Source organism: Haemaphysalis longicornis, unplaced genomic scaffold (assembly GCF_048455015.1).
Source record: "Haemaphysalis longicornis isolate Haplotype H1 unplaced genomic scaffold, Haemaphysalis longicornis Haplotype H1 scaffold_213, whole genome shotgun sequence".
NCBI classification, from domain to species: domain Eukaryota; kingdom Metazoa; phylum Arthropoda; class Arachnida; order Ixodida; family Ixodidae; genus Haemaphysalis; species Haemaphysalis longicornis.
Genome location: NW_027526299.1, coordinates 73096 through 91386, shown reverse-complemented (window position 1 = coordinate 91386; position 18291 = coordinate 73096). Strand labels below are relative to the sequence as shown.

Sequence of the window (18291 nt, the reverse complement as noted above, 5' to 3'; positions counted from 1 at the left end):
GCACGAGCGCAATGCAACAAATAGTCACCTAAGCTGCCTGAAATGCCAAAACTAAATAGAAGTGTAAACTGGTTGTACAATATATACCCTATATTACCAATGCCAGCGGAGCCCGCTCCGTGGCCGAGTTGTTTGGGGCGCTAGATATGCCCCCGCAAGCATTTTGCAAGTCAGGAGTTCGAATCCCCGCGGGTACGTGCTTTTTTTTTCTGTAAGTTTTTTCCGCCGAAGTTTTCTATATTGAGTTCACCTTTTTTGGGCCGCAGCGTTCATGGCTCCACGAACTAGTTCACAAAACGCGCGCAGGCTGGTACTGGCGCTCTAGCGAGTTCTCGTTGGCGTGCTGTTGCCATAAGCACCTACTGCTTGCAGGCAGTAGGCACAGGCCAGAACGAACAGACCCTTGGCCTGGTGCGAACACGCTTTTTACGATACAGGCATGAGGGAGGCAAGCTCCAAATATGGGGGCAAAGCGCATGACATTTGGGCGTCTGCGGGTACGCGGAGGGCGTTCATGCACTGTGTAGGTTTCGGCTAGTGAATGCTACGATTCCAAGCCGTCCTAGGAGGCTTATCTTTATGCATTTTTACAGCTGACAACATGGCAGAAGCACGGTACGATGATTACTGAGTTATTGAGAATGCCCATCCAACAACGCCAACAGTTGTGTTTTACAGAACCGAAACCGAAACCGAAACTTGTTTGGTTGCTCACCTTGGGCATCGTCCAATCACGGTGCCCGCTCCTCCTAACGTCACAGCCTTAGTTGGTGCGGCAGCCGCAAACCGCGCATGGTAGTTTTTCTTCTTTCGCGCTTTGTAAAATAATTACCGATTTGTCAATCGTAAAAACGATGAAAAGTGTGCTCATTTGAGCCAGTCTACACAGTGCAAGCAAAAACGGGAGCTTGACAAATTCACTTCAGTGTCCCTTTAAGGCTTTGACGTTCCCAAATGTTTCGTCAGCTATCCGATAGCATAAAATCATCATCTTTTCTTGCAAAAGAAACTATGAAATTGCTGTCTAAGCCACTTTAAAGCTAGGAAAAATACAGATAGACGTTCAAAGTTGGAAATATATCAACGCAGGACGAAATTTGCGGGTTCGAGGAAGCGAATGAGAGGCGAAATTTTAACTATTTCATCCGTTGTGTGGGGTCACTACAGACCACTGAGGGGTGTTCTCAGGGAACTAACTTTCTTTCCCTTTACTTTTGGTGCAAACGTGTTAACGATAATAGAAGTGCTACTATTCCTTACTAACAGAAGTCTCATGCTGGACCCGTTAGCCTAGAGATGAAAAAAAAATCACCGAATATGAACAGTCTGTACTCTATTCCGATATGCCTGTTGGATGTTCTGCTTGCCCCTCATCGCCCAATGGAAGTTCATGTGATAGCCTTCTTTCGAAAGTGTTTTTTGGGGGGGGCGTGTTTTTATACCGCTGCCGGATGGTACCTAGAAGCTCATAAAGTTTATTGGCAGAGGGTGCAACATAGGCTGAAAGAAATCCATGTTTCCCTATCCAGTAGGCTGGAAAGAGGGATATATTATCTGTGTGACATTGTTCCTGCAGAACCGAACGGCGATACATGACAAGGGGGTAACACTTCGACCCTGATACACCCTTGCAATATTTTGCTGAAGCTATAATCGAAGTCATGAACTGAAAGTCGGCATTCGACCGAATACGAGATCTCGAAGACTGGAAAGTTCTCGAGACTTTATATTCTATCAAACGTTCTACTTATGAACGTCTCCAGTTGTTCCGCTATACACCGACTGATGTGAATTTCACACTGTTAATATATGGAGCATCATAATCGGATCAAAGGCCGATATGTAACAGCCATGTGGTCCAATTAGTAGTTCCGCAGTCGCAAGTGAACTAACAAGGATGGAATGCCCCGCGCGGAAACATCACGCAACGTCGGCAGACCAAACCTCCTCTTTTGTGGAGTTCAAAATATAAATTTCCTTTGCCTTTGAACTAAAACATGCAGATTTTGAAAATCTTGGACCCGCAGGCAGGCTGTACAAGCGTTTCTGTTCTGGGCGTCACGCCCACACGTCCGTTATTTGCCTTCCCCTACGCGAGTTCAAACAAATGAATCCTTCATTTACCTGCACTGTGCCGCAGAATTACTGTACAATATTGTACTTCGTTTTAAACCCAAAAGGCGTAACTAATATGCTTCACCCACGCTGCAAAGGGAAGACCGCGCCCCAACCACGAACGTACTGGCTTGCGGGGACCGACCCAGTTTTGCGCTTATCTGCCGAAGGTGGTGCTGGATATCGCAGGCTGCGTGGCGCCCTCTGGGCGCTGTCCGGTGCATTTGTTTGAACGCCACTGCCAACCAAGATATATTGGGTAATATTTTCTACACGAAATGTTATTTTGAAGCGCCGTGCCACACACTACAAACAGCGGGTTACGACGTAGAACACGACACCATTCCCAGAAGGTGGGCCGCTGACAATCCCATAACTGTCACCGAATCGACGGTAGGACCTTATGATGCGAAGCAAACAATTATAGTGGCTGAAATAGATTGTTACAAAGATAATGAACGCATGCATAGGCCGAAGTGAAAAAAAAAACAAAAAAAAAACATTGGCATATCAGTCAGCAGAGAACAAGTTTACACGGTTCCTTGGAGTTCTGAAAAGAGTATAGGGTGTCAGCATAACTTGTATTGTATTAGCATCACGTTTAAAATGTCCTGATTTAGCCCGCCATCATCGGCGGCGTCTATTTGCAACGTTATAGAGATTGCTAGTTGGGCGGTGGAAGTTGGCGTTCAGGAGTGCTGCGGGGAAGCAGCACTCCTTCAAGAATGCACACCGTGATGAACGTGCACTCAGACACGTGCCGTGTTACGTCCCACATATACGTGGTGGTCAGTCACAGTTCCGTGACAGAAGTGGCTCTGACCGACACAGTTTTCGTTTCAATAGCCCGAGTCTGGGCTTGCGCTGCACCTTCGCCAAGGCGCGACACCTCATCTCTTCGCTTCATCATCCTCCTGGGGAGTCTGACAAGCTCGCGTACGGCGGGCAGCCTCTTTTTTGAGTGAGGTATTCAGGGAGACATGGTGGTTATCGGTGCTGTATCGACCACAGATATTCAACATAGAGAAGACCTTCTTGCTGGGCTAGTTGGTGAATCGATGCCATGATTTGAAGCGCAACAAAAGCACACGGACGAAGGACAGTGTAGACGAGACAAGTTTGATTTATGGCCAGTCCACTTTACTTCTACCTTCGGTCGACAGATGGTAAGCTAGTTAACTTGAATCAATCTTGCTTGAGCAGCAGGGGATCAACAGCATACCGTCTTTTGGTACGTGCGGCCTATGAGAAATTTCGCAACTTCTCTATGTTGATGCCATGATTTGAAGCGCAACATAGAGAAGTTACGAAATTCTCATAGGCCGTATGTACCAAAAGACGGTATGCTGTTGGTCCCCTGCTGCTGAAGCAAGATTGATTCAAGTTAACTAGCTTACCATCTGTCGACCGAAGGCAGAAGTAAAATGGAATGGCCATAAATCAAACTTGGGTTAATTAGAGCTTTGGCTTAATTCGAATAAATTTCAAAATGTTGGTTGGCCCGCAATGATTTTCAATTATTATTAGGCCGCTAAATTTAAATTGCTGCACTGCATAACTTCCGCTAATTCAGGCTTTCTGCTTGTCTTTGCCGTAAATATCTGCTGCATTTGCCGTTTCTAGCTGCACATTTGCATCATTAAATCGCTTAAAGTCACAGAGAAACTCGATTACTTGCATATACGCGTCACAGCGAAACCACGCACGAAACAACCGTGTGTGGGCTGAAAAAAACAAAAACAAAAAAAATTGAGGTGGCACGCGGGGAAGGTGCATTATCTGTAATTATTTTGAAAGAGTGAAAATCATTTCAGTATACTGTATGATTCTTGTATGATTAAATACATGTGAATCTTTCATTACAGCCCAAGTCGTATGTTGCCCCGAGTCCTCTATATGAGAACTTCTGATAATTCAAACAAAATTATGGGGTATCTTCTGGTTTGCGTTATGGTGACTCTACTGCAATACGTAATTCCTTGCGACTATTGTAGTAAGTATTAGTTATTAGAAATACCATGGAACGTAGAAAACCAACCTGATACCCACCCACCTCCCCGACCCTGGCGTTTGCTCAGTGCTACGGCATTGTGCTGCTGAGCCCAAGCACGCGGGCTTGCTTAAGGCCGCGGTGGCTGATTTTTTGACGGAAACTAAAATGCCCCGATGTCGACATTTAGGCGCACGTAAACATTCCCAGATGGTCAAAACTAAGAAAGCAGTATTTAACAAAGTTTAGTTTTTTTTTCCCCGAGATGCCGCGCCAATACAATTGCCCCTCAGATACAACGAAGCAGTGGTGCTCGCATGGCGCGGATTGTTAAGCAGAGTTTTCCAACTGGTGTGTATCGAAGTACCCCGGTACGGACCACACACACTAAAAAAAAAAAAAAAAACACTGGCATAACTATACTGGGTGACAACTTAGGAACGGCACCGGAAGTTGCCGCTGTGCCTTATCACCGTAGCCGGATGTTTCTACGCGCGGCGCAAGTAGGGCGTTACTGGGAGTATTTTGAACATGGCGTGAGCCGTTCCCGTGATATTTTGTACTTAATATGCTTATAAACGACTCCAGTGACGACAAACAAACTGCGTGAGACAAGGCAGACGATATCACTCATTCATAGCAAACCCCTTTCAAATCGCGCGCGCACTGACGTCACGGGTCCGGCGCTTTAGCGGAGTGATACACTACATGAGGTGGTGCCGTTCTTGAGTTGTAACCGAGTATAACAACAATGTTTCTCACCTCCGTTCAGAGGAATAATTTTTTGTGTAAGTAGGTCGAATGACAGGCTACCGAGTCGGCTGCTTTAGCAAAACCGTTGGTTTGCTCACAGGTTCTCGGCGTTGTCGCAGTGAGGGTGGCTCAGTTGGACGCCCGTGCGATTCTTCGTCCTTTTGGTACAGCATCTGGAGGGGCTCGACCTTCAGTTTCCTCCGCACTTTCTCGATCACGGCGGCCGGAACGCGGTTCTTGCGAAGGATGAGCGTCACAACCCGCAGGGCCTCGCGCACGCGCAGCGTCGTGATGAGCCAGCGCGGGGACTCCAGCAGCAGCCTGGGACGATACGTACGATGAATATGTCCATACAACATTGCAATGGTTTTTACAGACGATAGTCCTTCTTGGGCTACTTAAACCCAGAAATTTTGGTCTGTCTGTATGTCTGTCTGTCTGTCTGTCTGCCTGTCCGTCTGACTGTCTGCGACTCGATTCAGCCACCCGGCCCAAATAAAACAATGCCTGCGCAATAGTCTTAAATAGTCACAGCTAAATCTACCCGTCTATGTCCGGTGTAATGTTCATACTTGTCAATATTGTTGAAGAACAACAAGACATTACGCATATATAAGACAACAAATTAATACAGGAGTGATATTTGCAGCGTTCCTTTATAAAAAATCGCACATGTTTGATTTTGGCGAGAATAAATACTTCATCAACTGAAGAAAAAAATATCACTCCGCCGTCGCCTGCTGTCGCCCGCGCCATATAGCTTCTGGCGGCATTTGAAGAAATCAAGTGGCAAGAGTTACGAAAGGTTCCACTAGATAGGTTCCATTTTCTGCTTGGAACGCAAGTGGACTAGGGAAACGCGGTTCTATAAACGTTGAAGTAGGGCGCCTCGATTCACACGCTTCTTCGCCGTACGGCAGCGTTGGCATCGAGACACCCGGTTTGGAGCAGTGGAACGAGGGAAACTTAAAAGGATTTAAGCAAAACTTTGGCGTCTTTACCTTGGGAGAAGCGCGACGCAACAGGAGCAACATGAGAGGTGAGCGGGAAAGCGAAGGGAGGCATTTACTTTGCAAAATTCGATAAAGACTATCGTCTTTTGACGACATTTGCAACGAAAGGAGCAGATACGCGGCCAATTTTATTTTTTGTTTTGCACTGGCGGTGCAATTCAATGAGCCTAAGCGGCAATAAAAACAACAAGGGAGGGACATAGCCCCGACTACGAGATGCTTCGCATCTAATAATGAGCCTCTTTTCGTAGAAATGCTGCCGCATTACAAGACCAATCAAGGAAAATCAAGGGTAACAGCAGCTATGCCCTAAGATTCGCTGAAGAATGGGCTTTTGGTAATCCATGACACATAATTACAGCGCAATAAAACGACGACAAAGGGAAGAACGGAACAAGTCGAACGCGTTTTGTTCCGTTCCAAACTTGCTCCCTTCTGTACTGCTCTGTATTTGCCTGTTTCTCGCAAGCAGTACTCGGAAGTCCGAAGGCCTGATGTAGGTGTGCCGAGACTTACAAATTATGCGGCGTTCCACTTCACTGACACAATTTATTGATGTCGGTGCTAAGGAAATTAATCATGTTGTGATAGTTCTTTCCCTCCACCGACGCAAAATAGGTCTGTTAATCTTGCAGTACGAACTCATTTCGTGAGAAGGCGGCGGAACAAGACTATATAAAGGAGGCGAAACGATTAAAGCGGCACGCGATGGCGAGCGACATGATAATGTCACATGGAAATCCAGCGCGGAATACAACGCTTCGTAGCTACGACGGCTAAGTAGAGGTAGATATTCTAGTTCACTGTAGTACAGGGTAGCTGCGCCTGATGGACGAAATGATAGCACCCACACTTCATTCTGCGGCTGCGCAGTGAACTGCGGATTGCGGAGGAACGGCCGGACTCGACTCTCCCCCTCCCGCGCGGGAGGAGGAGAGTCGAATCTGGCCGTGGCGGAGGCAACGCAGTTTTCTTCTCCCGCGACAGCTGCCGCTAGCTTAGCCTGCACCCAGTGCCCGTGACGTTACCTTGTCTCCCTAGAAAGCGTTGTTCCACAACTGTCTTGTTCGGACTCCGTGGCCAATTCCAACAGTGGGAATTCAGAACTAACACCGAAGAAGGCCATATTTATACCATAATACAGTCGTATTTTTTGCGGTGCAACAATACTATTTTTTAACAATGAATGGTTTGAGAAGTACATGCGGCTCATTTTCTAATTTCCGCGAGGTGCGGAATCGAATTACCTTGGATGTTGGTGAATACGGGGATTTAAATGGAAAGGACTACGGAAGTAAAACGTATGTCGAAATGCTCAAAATAGCAACCTTCCTGTGGGGACCTCGTTGACGCGCGTGACCGAGACCAACCATGCCTAATTTTATAAAAAGCTGAGAATAGCGCGAACAATGTTCGTGCACTCAGCGTACGCAGGCCAGTTGGTACATATCTGAGCAAGACACCGGCGGCGAGGAAATGCGCGACGACGAAAAACAGCACACCGTGTGAGTGTGCCTCCTTCAGTCGTAGTTTTATTTCGGTTGTTTCTTGATGAGAAGAATACGTTCATTATCCGCGTAATTAATCACATGTCTCTCTGTCTGTCCGCACTGCTTCAGCTGCTAACATTCAGGGTTGTCGAGGCCAAGCCACAAGAAAAAGAAGTGTAAACGCACTGACCCGAAGCCCACGAGGAGACCTGTGCTTGTAATCATGGTAGCGAGTTGGACCATGCGCCAGTCGTTTGCCATGTGCACCAACACGCTGGCTATTAGAATGCCGATGTTGAAGCCGCACAGCGAGAACGTTCCGTACAAGGCCCTTTTGGAGAGCTCGACCACTTCCACCACTGCAAGGATAGACGGACATGGTGTGAGCTCGACTAATTCGATGCTGATCGCCTTGTTTCTACAAGTGGTAGGAAGCCAAAGATTTTCTTAAAGATGCATTTTGTGACGTGTCTTCTGTTTCTTTGGCTATCTTCTTAGACTGTTCGTACGCTCCTTCGTAGCCTAGATTGTATGCCAGTTTAGAATACTTGAGGGGCGTTGAGGTTCACTGTTAGACGTTTAAATGTGCAGTGAAGACAACACAATCTTGTTCAATTTAAACGAGCTGGAATTGGGTAACTCATACTCAGCTTCACGCCACCCACCAAACAGCTCTCATACAAAAAAAAAAAAAAAAACGCGAGTAATTTCGAATAAAACTTTAAAATTTTGGCCTACAGTGACGTAATATGTAACGAAAGCGCCGTAATATGGGCCGCACTAGAACATATTTATGGGTGTTAACGATATACTTTGCCCTTTAGCCTATACGATCAACCAGAACCATAGAGGGCCCACTAAAATTACGTAGTCATGTTCCATGGCGTTGGCTTAGGTCCGCGTCCGCCAATCGCATAACCAGATTCTCTGACGTCATATAGAAATCGCCGGAAATCGGCTGGGAAGTCGCCTCTGTTTCAGCTGTTTTCATTATTATCTCAATTATTTGTTTTAAGCGTGGGATAAAGCGGGCGTCGCTCTTATCGGGGCAGCGCAGTATTTTTAATGAGCGCCACTTGTATCTTGTGTTCCCTGCTAATTGAAATACGCAGCGAGGAAGTTGAGAACCTCCGTAGATTTCTTTATCAGTTTCCCCATAGGAATCGTGGAATATGGCTGAAGCAACGGGGAATGAAAACACAGACGAACAAAAATATTGTTTGGGTGGTCTGTGTTTTTATTCCTCGTTGTATCACGATCCAGCCCGACCAGTCGGGCTTCCGTCCAACCATAGATTTCAAGATGGCGGAAGAGAACATGAATATACTGAATAAAGGAAAGTATTTTTGGCTCCTGCGCATGTAGTACCACCGTCAACGCGGTTTCACATGTGGTGCCCTGAAATAATAGCACTGTGTCAGTTTTCAGCGTCTCGTACATTGTACGACTCTAACCTTTTGGTCAATCGCATAACGCATAGTAGCACCAAACGCGAAATTACAGAGGAGCAGCCTTTCAATGATGGTTAAAATGATTTTCAATGACTTTTGTGGCACTCTTCGCCATAATATAGTGCCTAATTTGACTGCTTCGTAAGCTGTCTACTATGCTGTCCGCGAATGGAAATGTAGTCTGCCAGCTGTACAAAGTAACTGTGGGTGGGTGAGCAGCTGTGCTGTCGTGCAAAAGTTAAATCTTGTGCTGTGCTTCGTAACGACTGAAAGGTGGTGCGCGGCATTGGTAGCTGTTCGGAATGCTTCTTATTACCTCCGGTCTATAGCACTTACTTAGACAAAGCGGAAAGTGAAGCAGGGCATGCTACTATTTGTCTAACTTGGTGGCTTGAGCGATATTCCTAGTATAATCCTGGCGAAATCCCAATCCGCCCTTCCGTGTTTATTGTGGGAGAAGCGAAACTGGAGAGGAACATTATAACAGATGGGCGGCTGAGATAATAAAGGCATTTACGGGGCAGTGACGAAAGACGACTTTCGTGTTTTGTCGACATTTGCATCGAATTGATCAGATACACGGCTACTCTCTTGTGTAGGCCATGGCAAGCGAAAACGAAGGGATCGATCTTACATCAGCTTGGCTCCTAAGTGGCATGAGGGTCAGAAACCATAGACAAAAAAGTTAAGTAGCTAAGCTACGCAAACCTGTAAAATGCTTTCTACCAAAGCTTCTCAAAAGATTACAAATCCTTATTTGCTACGTGTTTGCCATAAAAATGAGTGTGATGCAGGGCACTCCGATCATGTGAGTGCCCTGTGAGCGCCGTGGGAGCCGGAGGGAGAGTGCGGCCCACTTACGCAATACGTATGCGGTGTAGGACGTGGCCGAGACGAAGGCACCCTCGAAGAAGCGCAGCGTGGCGAAGAGGGCGAAGCTGTTAGCGCTGGGAACGGACAGGCCAACTGCCTCCAGAAGCACAACACAGACGCACACCACGGGCCTCCTTCCAACCCTGTGGTAAGAAGAAAAGTAAGTTTTACTTGATGGCATGTTTGAAGGACAGTGCGTGCTGGCAGTGGTCCATGTGCGCAGCCGCAGAACGCATATAACTTCGAAAAGTAAGTCTACGTTTTTAATTAAAATACAGGCTTGTTTTCGTTGTCTTTTTTACACTGAAAGGGCTCGCACTCACTATTATTTGTTATTTAAGACGCTGATGGACGATAAACGTTTGACTGTGAAATTTCGTAGCGGTTACACGGTTGTAACATTTAAAGAAGGGTGCGCCAATTTTTACGCCGACATTTTTCCTGCCCTCATGAAAATGGATGTTGAGTTTTAATAGACCCCCTATTGTGTTTCTATTGAGTCAATAAAAAGTCAATTAAAACTCATCGTTTATAGACTGTGCTCGTTAAAAAGTCAACAAACTTTGTATTGCAAAACCTCAACCAACATTTTATTGCCTTCAAGACATTGAGTTTTAATACACTTCATATTGCGTTTTTATAGAGTGAACCAAATCTCCCATCTTAAAAATGCGGCCAATATAAAATCAATGAACTTTTTATTGCAAAAATGCAACATGAATTTTATTGCCTTCACTATATTTAGTTTTAACAAACTTTGTATTGACTTTCTATAAAGTCGTTTGACCTCCGAATGTGTGGACTGTGGTCATTAGACAGGCAATAAACTTTTTATAACGAACACGCTGCAAGAATCTTATTACCTTCATTATGTTGAGTTTCAATAGACTCTGTATTGCGTTTCTATAGCCTACCCACGGAGGTCTGGTAGCTTATCGGTGCATATATGTGGGGTGCTATAGCGCCGCCTGCCCCGCCTCATCAATCGAGATCGCGCGATGGACGTCCCTTCATTTCGTCTTGGGAGCACTTGGGAGCGGTGGCGCCTGGGATGGCGGACATCACCGACGGAGAGTTAGAGCCCCTGCAAAGCTCCTCTGCTAAAACTTGCCAGAAAACCTGGCTCACAGGCAACAGGATATTACGACTACACTCAATAAGAATTTTATAGAAAGGTAATAGAGATAAATTTAATAAAAACTCATCAGACATTCTGTTCAGACCTAGCTCGTATGCAACAGGTTGTGATGACTGGGCACAATAAGAATTTTATAGAAATATAATTGAGATAAATTTAATAGAAACCCGACAGAAAATGTATTCAAAGCTGACTCAAACGCAACAGGTTGATACGACCATGCTCAATAATAATTTTAAGAAAGCTAATCCTGGCAAATTTAATAAAAACTCATCAAGAAGTCTATTCAAACTTTATTTGCACGCAACACGATGTTACGACTATACTCAAGAGGAATTTTATAAAAAATTAATTGCCACAAATTTAATAAAAATCCGTCAGAAACTGTATTCAAACCTGATTTCCACGCAACAGGCTGTTGCTACTGTACTCAGTAAGAATTGCATAGAAAACCTATTGAATATATTTTATAAAAACCCCATAAGAAACTCATAAGAAACTACATTCAGAACCGATAAGGCCTACTGACTTGGCTCTATAGACTTTAAATTGAAACGCGGTGGCCAATTTGTAATGGAAACTCAATAGAAATATTCTATAGAATGTTGACAAAATGTTTATAGGATTCTTTTGAGCAATGTCTATAACAAGTTCATTAAATCTCGGTAAACATTTTCATGAGGGTGTACCAGCTGAACAACGTGCAAACAATTTTCTCTTCTGCTGGTACAACATCTGTGGATGATTTCGAGCGCAGATGCATAGTTCCTATTACACGATGCTTAAACTTGCATGCGTTGGCTTTCACGCTGATATTACGCACGCCATCACCCCTGTACAAAGGGAATGCCATTAGAATACACCATTCAGAGACATATGTCGGTCGGATAAAACGAGGCTGTCGAAAGGAGGTATGCGGATACGCCCTAAATCAGAATAGTCATAATGTGTATTTGCGAAGTTGTATCCCACTGCTGCCTTTCGCGGCGTTCCTGCCTCTTCTAATAGCGCTGCGGTGCGATATTTTTCCGCATAAATACTTAAAATCGGCTTGCGTGCATTCCCTCGCGTTTAAACCTGGTACGGTGTAGTCTGACGAGCAATGCATGCACAATGCTCGCGACTAGTGGTGCAACTGCGGAACGAATTATCTGCTTCAACTGCGGTTTTCCATGGATGCCTGATTGACAGGACTCGTAACGTTGCTTTATTTCGCTACAGGGGACCAACTGAAGCAAGATTACATAAATGTAGTGCACAGACGCTTTCAGAAACTCGTAGGTCAGAAAGCTGCTCATTCTGTAAGGAAGTCAGCTCGGATTCTGTAGCTAAAACGTTTTCGCATGGACAACGAAGTCCGAGGTTAAGTTCTAGCGTCGTCAAGTGTATTTTTGATGAGTCCGATCAATAATGAGTATGCTTACAAGCATGAAGTTCTTGCTAAAGAACCCTCCAGGTTAGTTGTAAAAGAGCGTGCGAAACGCGACTACACAAAGGGCACACCGACAGGGCCACCTCCCGGTCGACCTATAACGCGTAGCTCTCCAGTACGGCACGGCTGATCGCCAGGCTGTACCATCGGCTATCAAACGTTGGTTAATTTATTTCGCTTGCCTGCATTGCAGCATCCACTCAGCCCCTCATCTTGCTGGCCATCAGGTGAATTTTTTGCGGGCCAGCCAACCATCTCGCGAGGGCTTCGCTATGGAAAATCAGCTGGCGATCTGACGAGGCAGCGTCATGGGCATTCAGCGAAAAGTGGAAACGAAGAGGCGTCTTCATCTCTTGATTCTACTTCAACTCTTCCCCTGTTTCTTCCTATACTTTAAGTCGTCCTTCACGTCCTCCACCCTCGCGTACAGAGCGTGAGAGGGGGGAGGTGGACACAAGCTGCACAAGCTTTCGACAGTGCACCGACACTCAAGTTGTTCAGTGGAGCTTGGTTTAAAGCATTTTAAATTGCCGATGGAAGGAAAAATTGACCTAACCTAACCTAAGCGAAGCCAACCTCACCTAACCTAACCCAACCAAACCTTACCTAACCTAACCTAACTTAAACGTAACCTAACCTAACCTAAGCTAACCTAACCTAACCTGACCACACCTAGCATCTGCTAACCTATCCAAGGATTTCCGGGAAGAAATTCCTTTATGAACGCCTGATCAAAAGCTTTAAATTTTATTGTTACAATTCGTACCTTAAAAATAGCGAACGATACAAATCCATAGGCAACATACATGTTGCTTTATGCACCCGGTTACATATCGCATAGGGTTAGTTTTCTGCGTTTTGTTCAGCGCACAGGCATTACTACAAGAACGAGTCATCAAGCTGGCAGAGGACACCGACAGTGCCCACGGACTCCGGGATAACGCCTGACGGCAAAGGGTTGAGGAACCACTCTCCCAAGAACAAACCCTTCTTAGTCGGCAACTGATGAAATTTACCTGACCTTATGTTCCTAACATGACGTGAGGGCATTTGGTAAGACCTCTTTATACAGTGTGTCCCAGCTATCATGCACCAAGATTAAAAAAAAAAGAGTAATGGTGTTACTCGAAGAAAACCGAGTGCATAATGTTTGGCGTACTGTGGGGAAGCGGACAGTAATTGTTTCGTTATGAGAGTTAATTATAATTTGTAATTAATTTTCTAACTCGAAATTTACTGTCCTAATCACTAAAGTGTCAATGAGGCACTTGTAGGTACTCGCGAAGGGCATCTGACTCCGGTATTTTCAGCGACGAACTAATTGCGTACTCATTTCTTCTGACTGATAAAGAAAACCCGCGAAATACGAAAAATACCACGTGACGGCGCTCACGCGCGCATCGTAAAGCAGCGCCCCCAAATAAGTTGATTGAAAGCAACTGATCCGCCGGTCACCCGCCCGAAGAGACAGCGCATCACCTTGATATGGCATGCATTGACGGAGCAGCAGCAGCAAGTTTCGTGGGACGCGTGTGGCAGATAAGGCACCAACTCGGTCGCATTTCTTCTTTCTTACTTTTTTTATTTCATTCTGGCTAACTCAGAGGCAGCCTCTTTGAGGGCATTGCTTTATGATGCACGCAGGAGCGCTGTCAATTGGTATTTTTCGTATTTCGCGGGTTTTCTTCATCAGTCAGAAGAAATGAGTACGCAATTAGTCGCTGAAAATGCCGCAGTTAGATGCCCCACGTGGGTACCTACAAGTGCCTCATTGAAACTTCAGTGATTAGGTTATTAACTCTCTAGTTAGATAAATAATTACAAATTATAATTAACTCTCAGTAACGAAAAAAAAATACTGTCCGCTTCTCCACAGTACTGCAAACATTATGCACTCGGTTTTCTTCAAGTAACTCCATTGATCTTTTTTAAAATCTTGGTGCATGATACCTGGGACACCATGTATAACATAAAGTGCCGAAGGAAGAACTTTCTGGACAGAGAAGTACACGATCTCATTCTAATTGAAAACTTCATAACGGTGCCTGTTTCGACCATGTATAATTTATTTCACGCCAACAAACGCGGATATTCGATACCACTCATTATTTCTGTTTGGCGTATTTCAGCGTCCAAATTGAGCCCGGCATGAATTCAAAAGTGTCAACACCATAAACACATAGCCACAGAAGCTATCTTAACTGAATTCGCAGGGATTTGGAAGGGCTCACCTGTCAGCAAGAAGTCCAGATATTGCCAGCCCAAATAACGATCCTAGGAGGAATGCGCCGCTCAGGAAATCATACAACCATTCCCTGTCGCAGACCAGGTCCCACTGCAAGAAGAGCATTCAGCAGTCAGGATGAAAATGAACTTTCTTCGGAAACCCATACCTACAAAATTTCGTGTATTGTCCTGCCGCGTCGTCGAGGGTAAAATTTCCTCCATCATTACGGAGCGTACCTCCTCCAGTGACATCGCAGGACATGACGTCTACGTTGCTCCAAGGGTTTCCGTTTATGACGGCTATTGTACCTTACTGAATCGCTATCGCCGTCATCATTATTTGACCGCACCCTCAATACCCTCGCGATGACACGCTCCCAGTAAAGGTATTAGTGATTTTCACTAGCAATAACCGGTAAATAATCCCCCTCTCTCATTATTTGTACCCTAGTTAGGAGAACAACGGAGAGCTCCCCGTTAACGAATGTGTGTCAGTTGAATGGACAGCGATGAATTGCATGGCATTGCATCTCTTGGCGCTCGTTTTTGTCACGCATTTCCTGATAGGTTGTCTATTCAAATGATGAGGATAATCAGGATTCCGCTTTGCAAAGAAGACATTCGCCTTTCATCCTCCTCAGCCCAACGTGAGAGCCGCATAGAACAGTAGTATGTGCGCTTGGGAGAATCCACCGCTCACCTGCCACCATACTATAACAGTACAATTACTGGTAACTGTAATGATAGAGCAATGGTAGCGGAATTATTCTCCCTTGTTTTTTCTTCGGCGAATACTCAGATGCTCTTTCAGGTATTCCATATTACCTCGCACTCAGTAATGTGCATGCTCAACTGCTACGCGTGAAACCCGCGAACAGACAGATGTAGTTTCGACTACGGTCTTTAATAAAGTAGGCTCCTGTGCGCGAATGACGGAAAGACGGAAGTAAATGCATCGACCGTTACGCTTGGAGTGACACCTTACGCTGCCCGTTCGAAAGGTGGGCAGCCACTATTTCCTCATACCCTTTTTGTCAGCGAAGCTCCCCGTGCGGCTCATTGGGAAGTGTTTTATGAAGCCACTCTCACCTCGTATCTTACACACATGCAAAACAAATAACACCAGGGATTGAGCAAACGAGACCTGCTTAAGTGGCCGGGTTGACATAATTTCCAACGTGAGTAACATCTTTAAAGTTCAGTAGTATTTACAGTTACGAACGGTTATTCGCTGCCAGCTTTCTTTCAAGTGTGTTCTTCCACGACAGCCCACCCTCCTCGATCTCTGGGTAGCTGCTTACAAGTCGCACATAATAGTTTGACGTAGTCGCACCTCACATGCTGAGTGTCGGTTTTGATCGCTCTAGAAAGGATCGTTTTGTGCAGTTAACTAAGATTGTATTAGACCAAATTGCAAAAGGGTTATCTGAACCGAACACCGACCTATCTCGGCATAAACTCGCATGCATGTTTCTCACCTGGTGTTCATCACGCATAGATTCATTTTCCCTAATTTAGATTACCGTAGCTATATAGCGGGACGAATTAGTGCTAAAACGTGGTTTACATTCTTGAAGCAGAGCGCACTACAACAGGACAAACGGAGGGACGCGGACACAGCGCTGTTTTGAGATTCGGAAGACACCAGTAGTTTTTTTTCCGGAGCATCCAAGATGGTTCGCTTAAGGAGAAGGAATACCTAAATACAGTGCTGTGAAATGAAATTCGTTTTCACATCAACGCACACTTCCTCTCTCTCTCTCTCTCTCTCTCTCTCTCTCTCTATATATATATATATATATATATATATATATATATATATATATATATATATATATATATATATATATATATATATAGCGAATCAGAATAGGAGATGAGGGGCTCGTTGAACTAAGACAGAAATAAGGGTTGGCAGTCAAGAAAACCTCGGAAAGCAACGGGGGGATAGGGTAGGTCATAGAAACAGGTAAAGAATTTGAAAAGAAAGAAAGTGGATATATGCCCGCTAGGTGGGATCCGAACCCATGACCTCCAGAATACCGGTCTGGTGCGATAACCACTACGCTACCGGCGGGGCTATTTTTCCCCTCCACTTTCTGGGGTATTTATGCCAATGTAATTTTTTCCTGTGCTTAGCCAGCGCCACTCCGACTTCTCGGGATGAAGGGGACTTTCTTTAAAGGGGGGCGCATGCCCCCTTCTTTAACCCTTTTTCCGCCCATGCTATTTCCGCACTGGATCTACAAATGTAAACGTGAATACGAGAATAGAATAGCACACTATATATTTCTATTGATGGCACCGCATACTATATATTTCTATTGATGGCAAGTTATAACAAACCACGAACAATATTTCTGTATACGCCATTGATATATCGAATAAGAATCCTGGTGGGTCAAAAGGCGTTTGCTCCCCAGCCCACAAATTACAGCACGGTATGTTCTCCTACAAATTCATGGAGCACATCAATGTAACCTTTGCCGCACTCAACTCACCTCCTCGACGATGGTAAGGCGGCCGTAAGATTCGTTGAAATTCCTGGCCGCGCAAGGAATGGTTTCCAGCGTCCCGTTGTCGTTCCATGGGAGAGCCTGGCGCACTGGCTCCGCGTAGACTAGGCAGCCACTGAACGAGTCTTGGGTAGTCCGGGGGATGTTCAGCTCCTTCCACGCCGTAGCGGTCGTGTTCGCGGGTGGCGCGGGTAGCTGGCACCAATGGGACACGCCCCTCGGAGTGATGATGGCGTAGATGACGGCGTGCATGGCGAACACTGTCGTCCCGTATGCGGTGTACAGGAGCATCGTCCACTGGAAGGGCCCGGTCTTGCCAATGATGGCCGACAAGTCCTCCTCGGGGTTGCTGTGCTCCGTATCCTCCACGGGCGGCGTGGTGCGTTGCTGAGTGCCTTGCCCAGATGTGACCATTTTGGAACAGCTTCCAGCTACGCTGAGGGAGAGGAACGTATTATAACCACAAACCTGCAGTGGTTGTCAAATAACGGGAGCGGAAATCGTAACAACGTCCACCGACGACAAACGTTTTCGGGACGCGTTTCAACAAGGCTAATTTATCCGCTCCCTGGTGGTTATAATAGTGCTGAGAGCATCTTGATGGTGCTCCAGGTGGTTATTCTTCGCTTACAAATACAAATCAAGCGCTGAGACATCCCGATGCAGAGAAATTGACTTTAAAATACGGAATCGGGTCCTGCAAACTTTCGCCCCCTATGCACGTTTACCTCGGATAACATCATCCGTGGATCGAGCAAGTAAAATATATATTTACATTTTGATGCCATCAATTTAACTTAATGCTGCATGCATAGTAACTGAACATGAGTTATGCAGCATTAGAGAGTTTTAGCTGACCGTTTCTGAAGGTCCGCTCCGCTCCGATAGCAAGCGGGAGCGCCATTGCGCATGCGTGGTACGCTAGCGCGCTACCGGCGATACCGGAGCGGGGCCCCGCTCCCCTAACCGGGGCCTCTTAGCTGACCGTCGCGGCAGCTTACGCTACCGTGCGGAATTTTAACATGGCTGCCCCCGCAATGCGAGCGCGCTCCGGCGAACTTCGTTTCTTCAGTTGAAACACGACCGACGAAGCCGCGAAAGCGCTTCCGAATAGGCAGTGGTGCCACACACCTCAAAGATCTTTAGAACGGAAGCGAAAAACGTCGACCGAAGCGCGGGGCTGCTTCTATGCAGCGCCGAGAAAGACAGCCTTGGCTTGGCTATTCCAAAGTTTATCGGCTTGTTTATTGATATTTAGAAAAATTATACCATGTCAGTGACTACATAATACAAA

General features: G+C 45.7%; 1 protein-coding gene across 1 annotated transcript in view; it reads right to left on the bottom strand.

Moving 5' to 3' along the window:
* The window catches only part of LOC144172456 (solute carrier family 22 member 7-like), a 32190-nt gene extending 14779 nt beyond the window's left edge, over positions 1-17411 (bottom strand). Inside the window, exons 1-5 of the mRNA XM_077701158.1 lie at positions 16983-17411; positions 14487-14590; positions 9674-9828; positions 7552-7720; positions 4957-5179 (exon numbers count right to left, since the gene is read on the bottom strand). Coding sequence (XP_077557284.1) covers positions 4957-5179; positions 7552-7720; positions 9674-9828; positions 14487-14590; positions 16983-17411 — 1080 coding nt within the window. The remainder of the gene's footprint in view (positions 1-4956; positions 5180-7551; positions 7721-9673; positions 9829-14486; positions 14591-16982) is intronic.
* Positions 17412-18291: the final 880 nt, after the last annotated feature.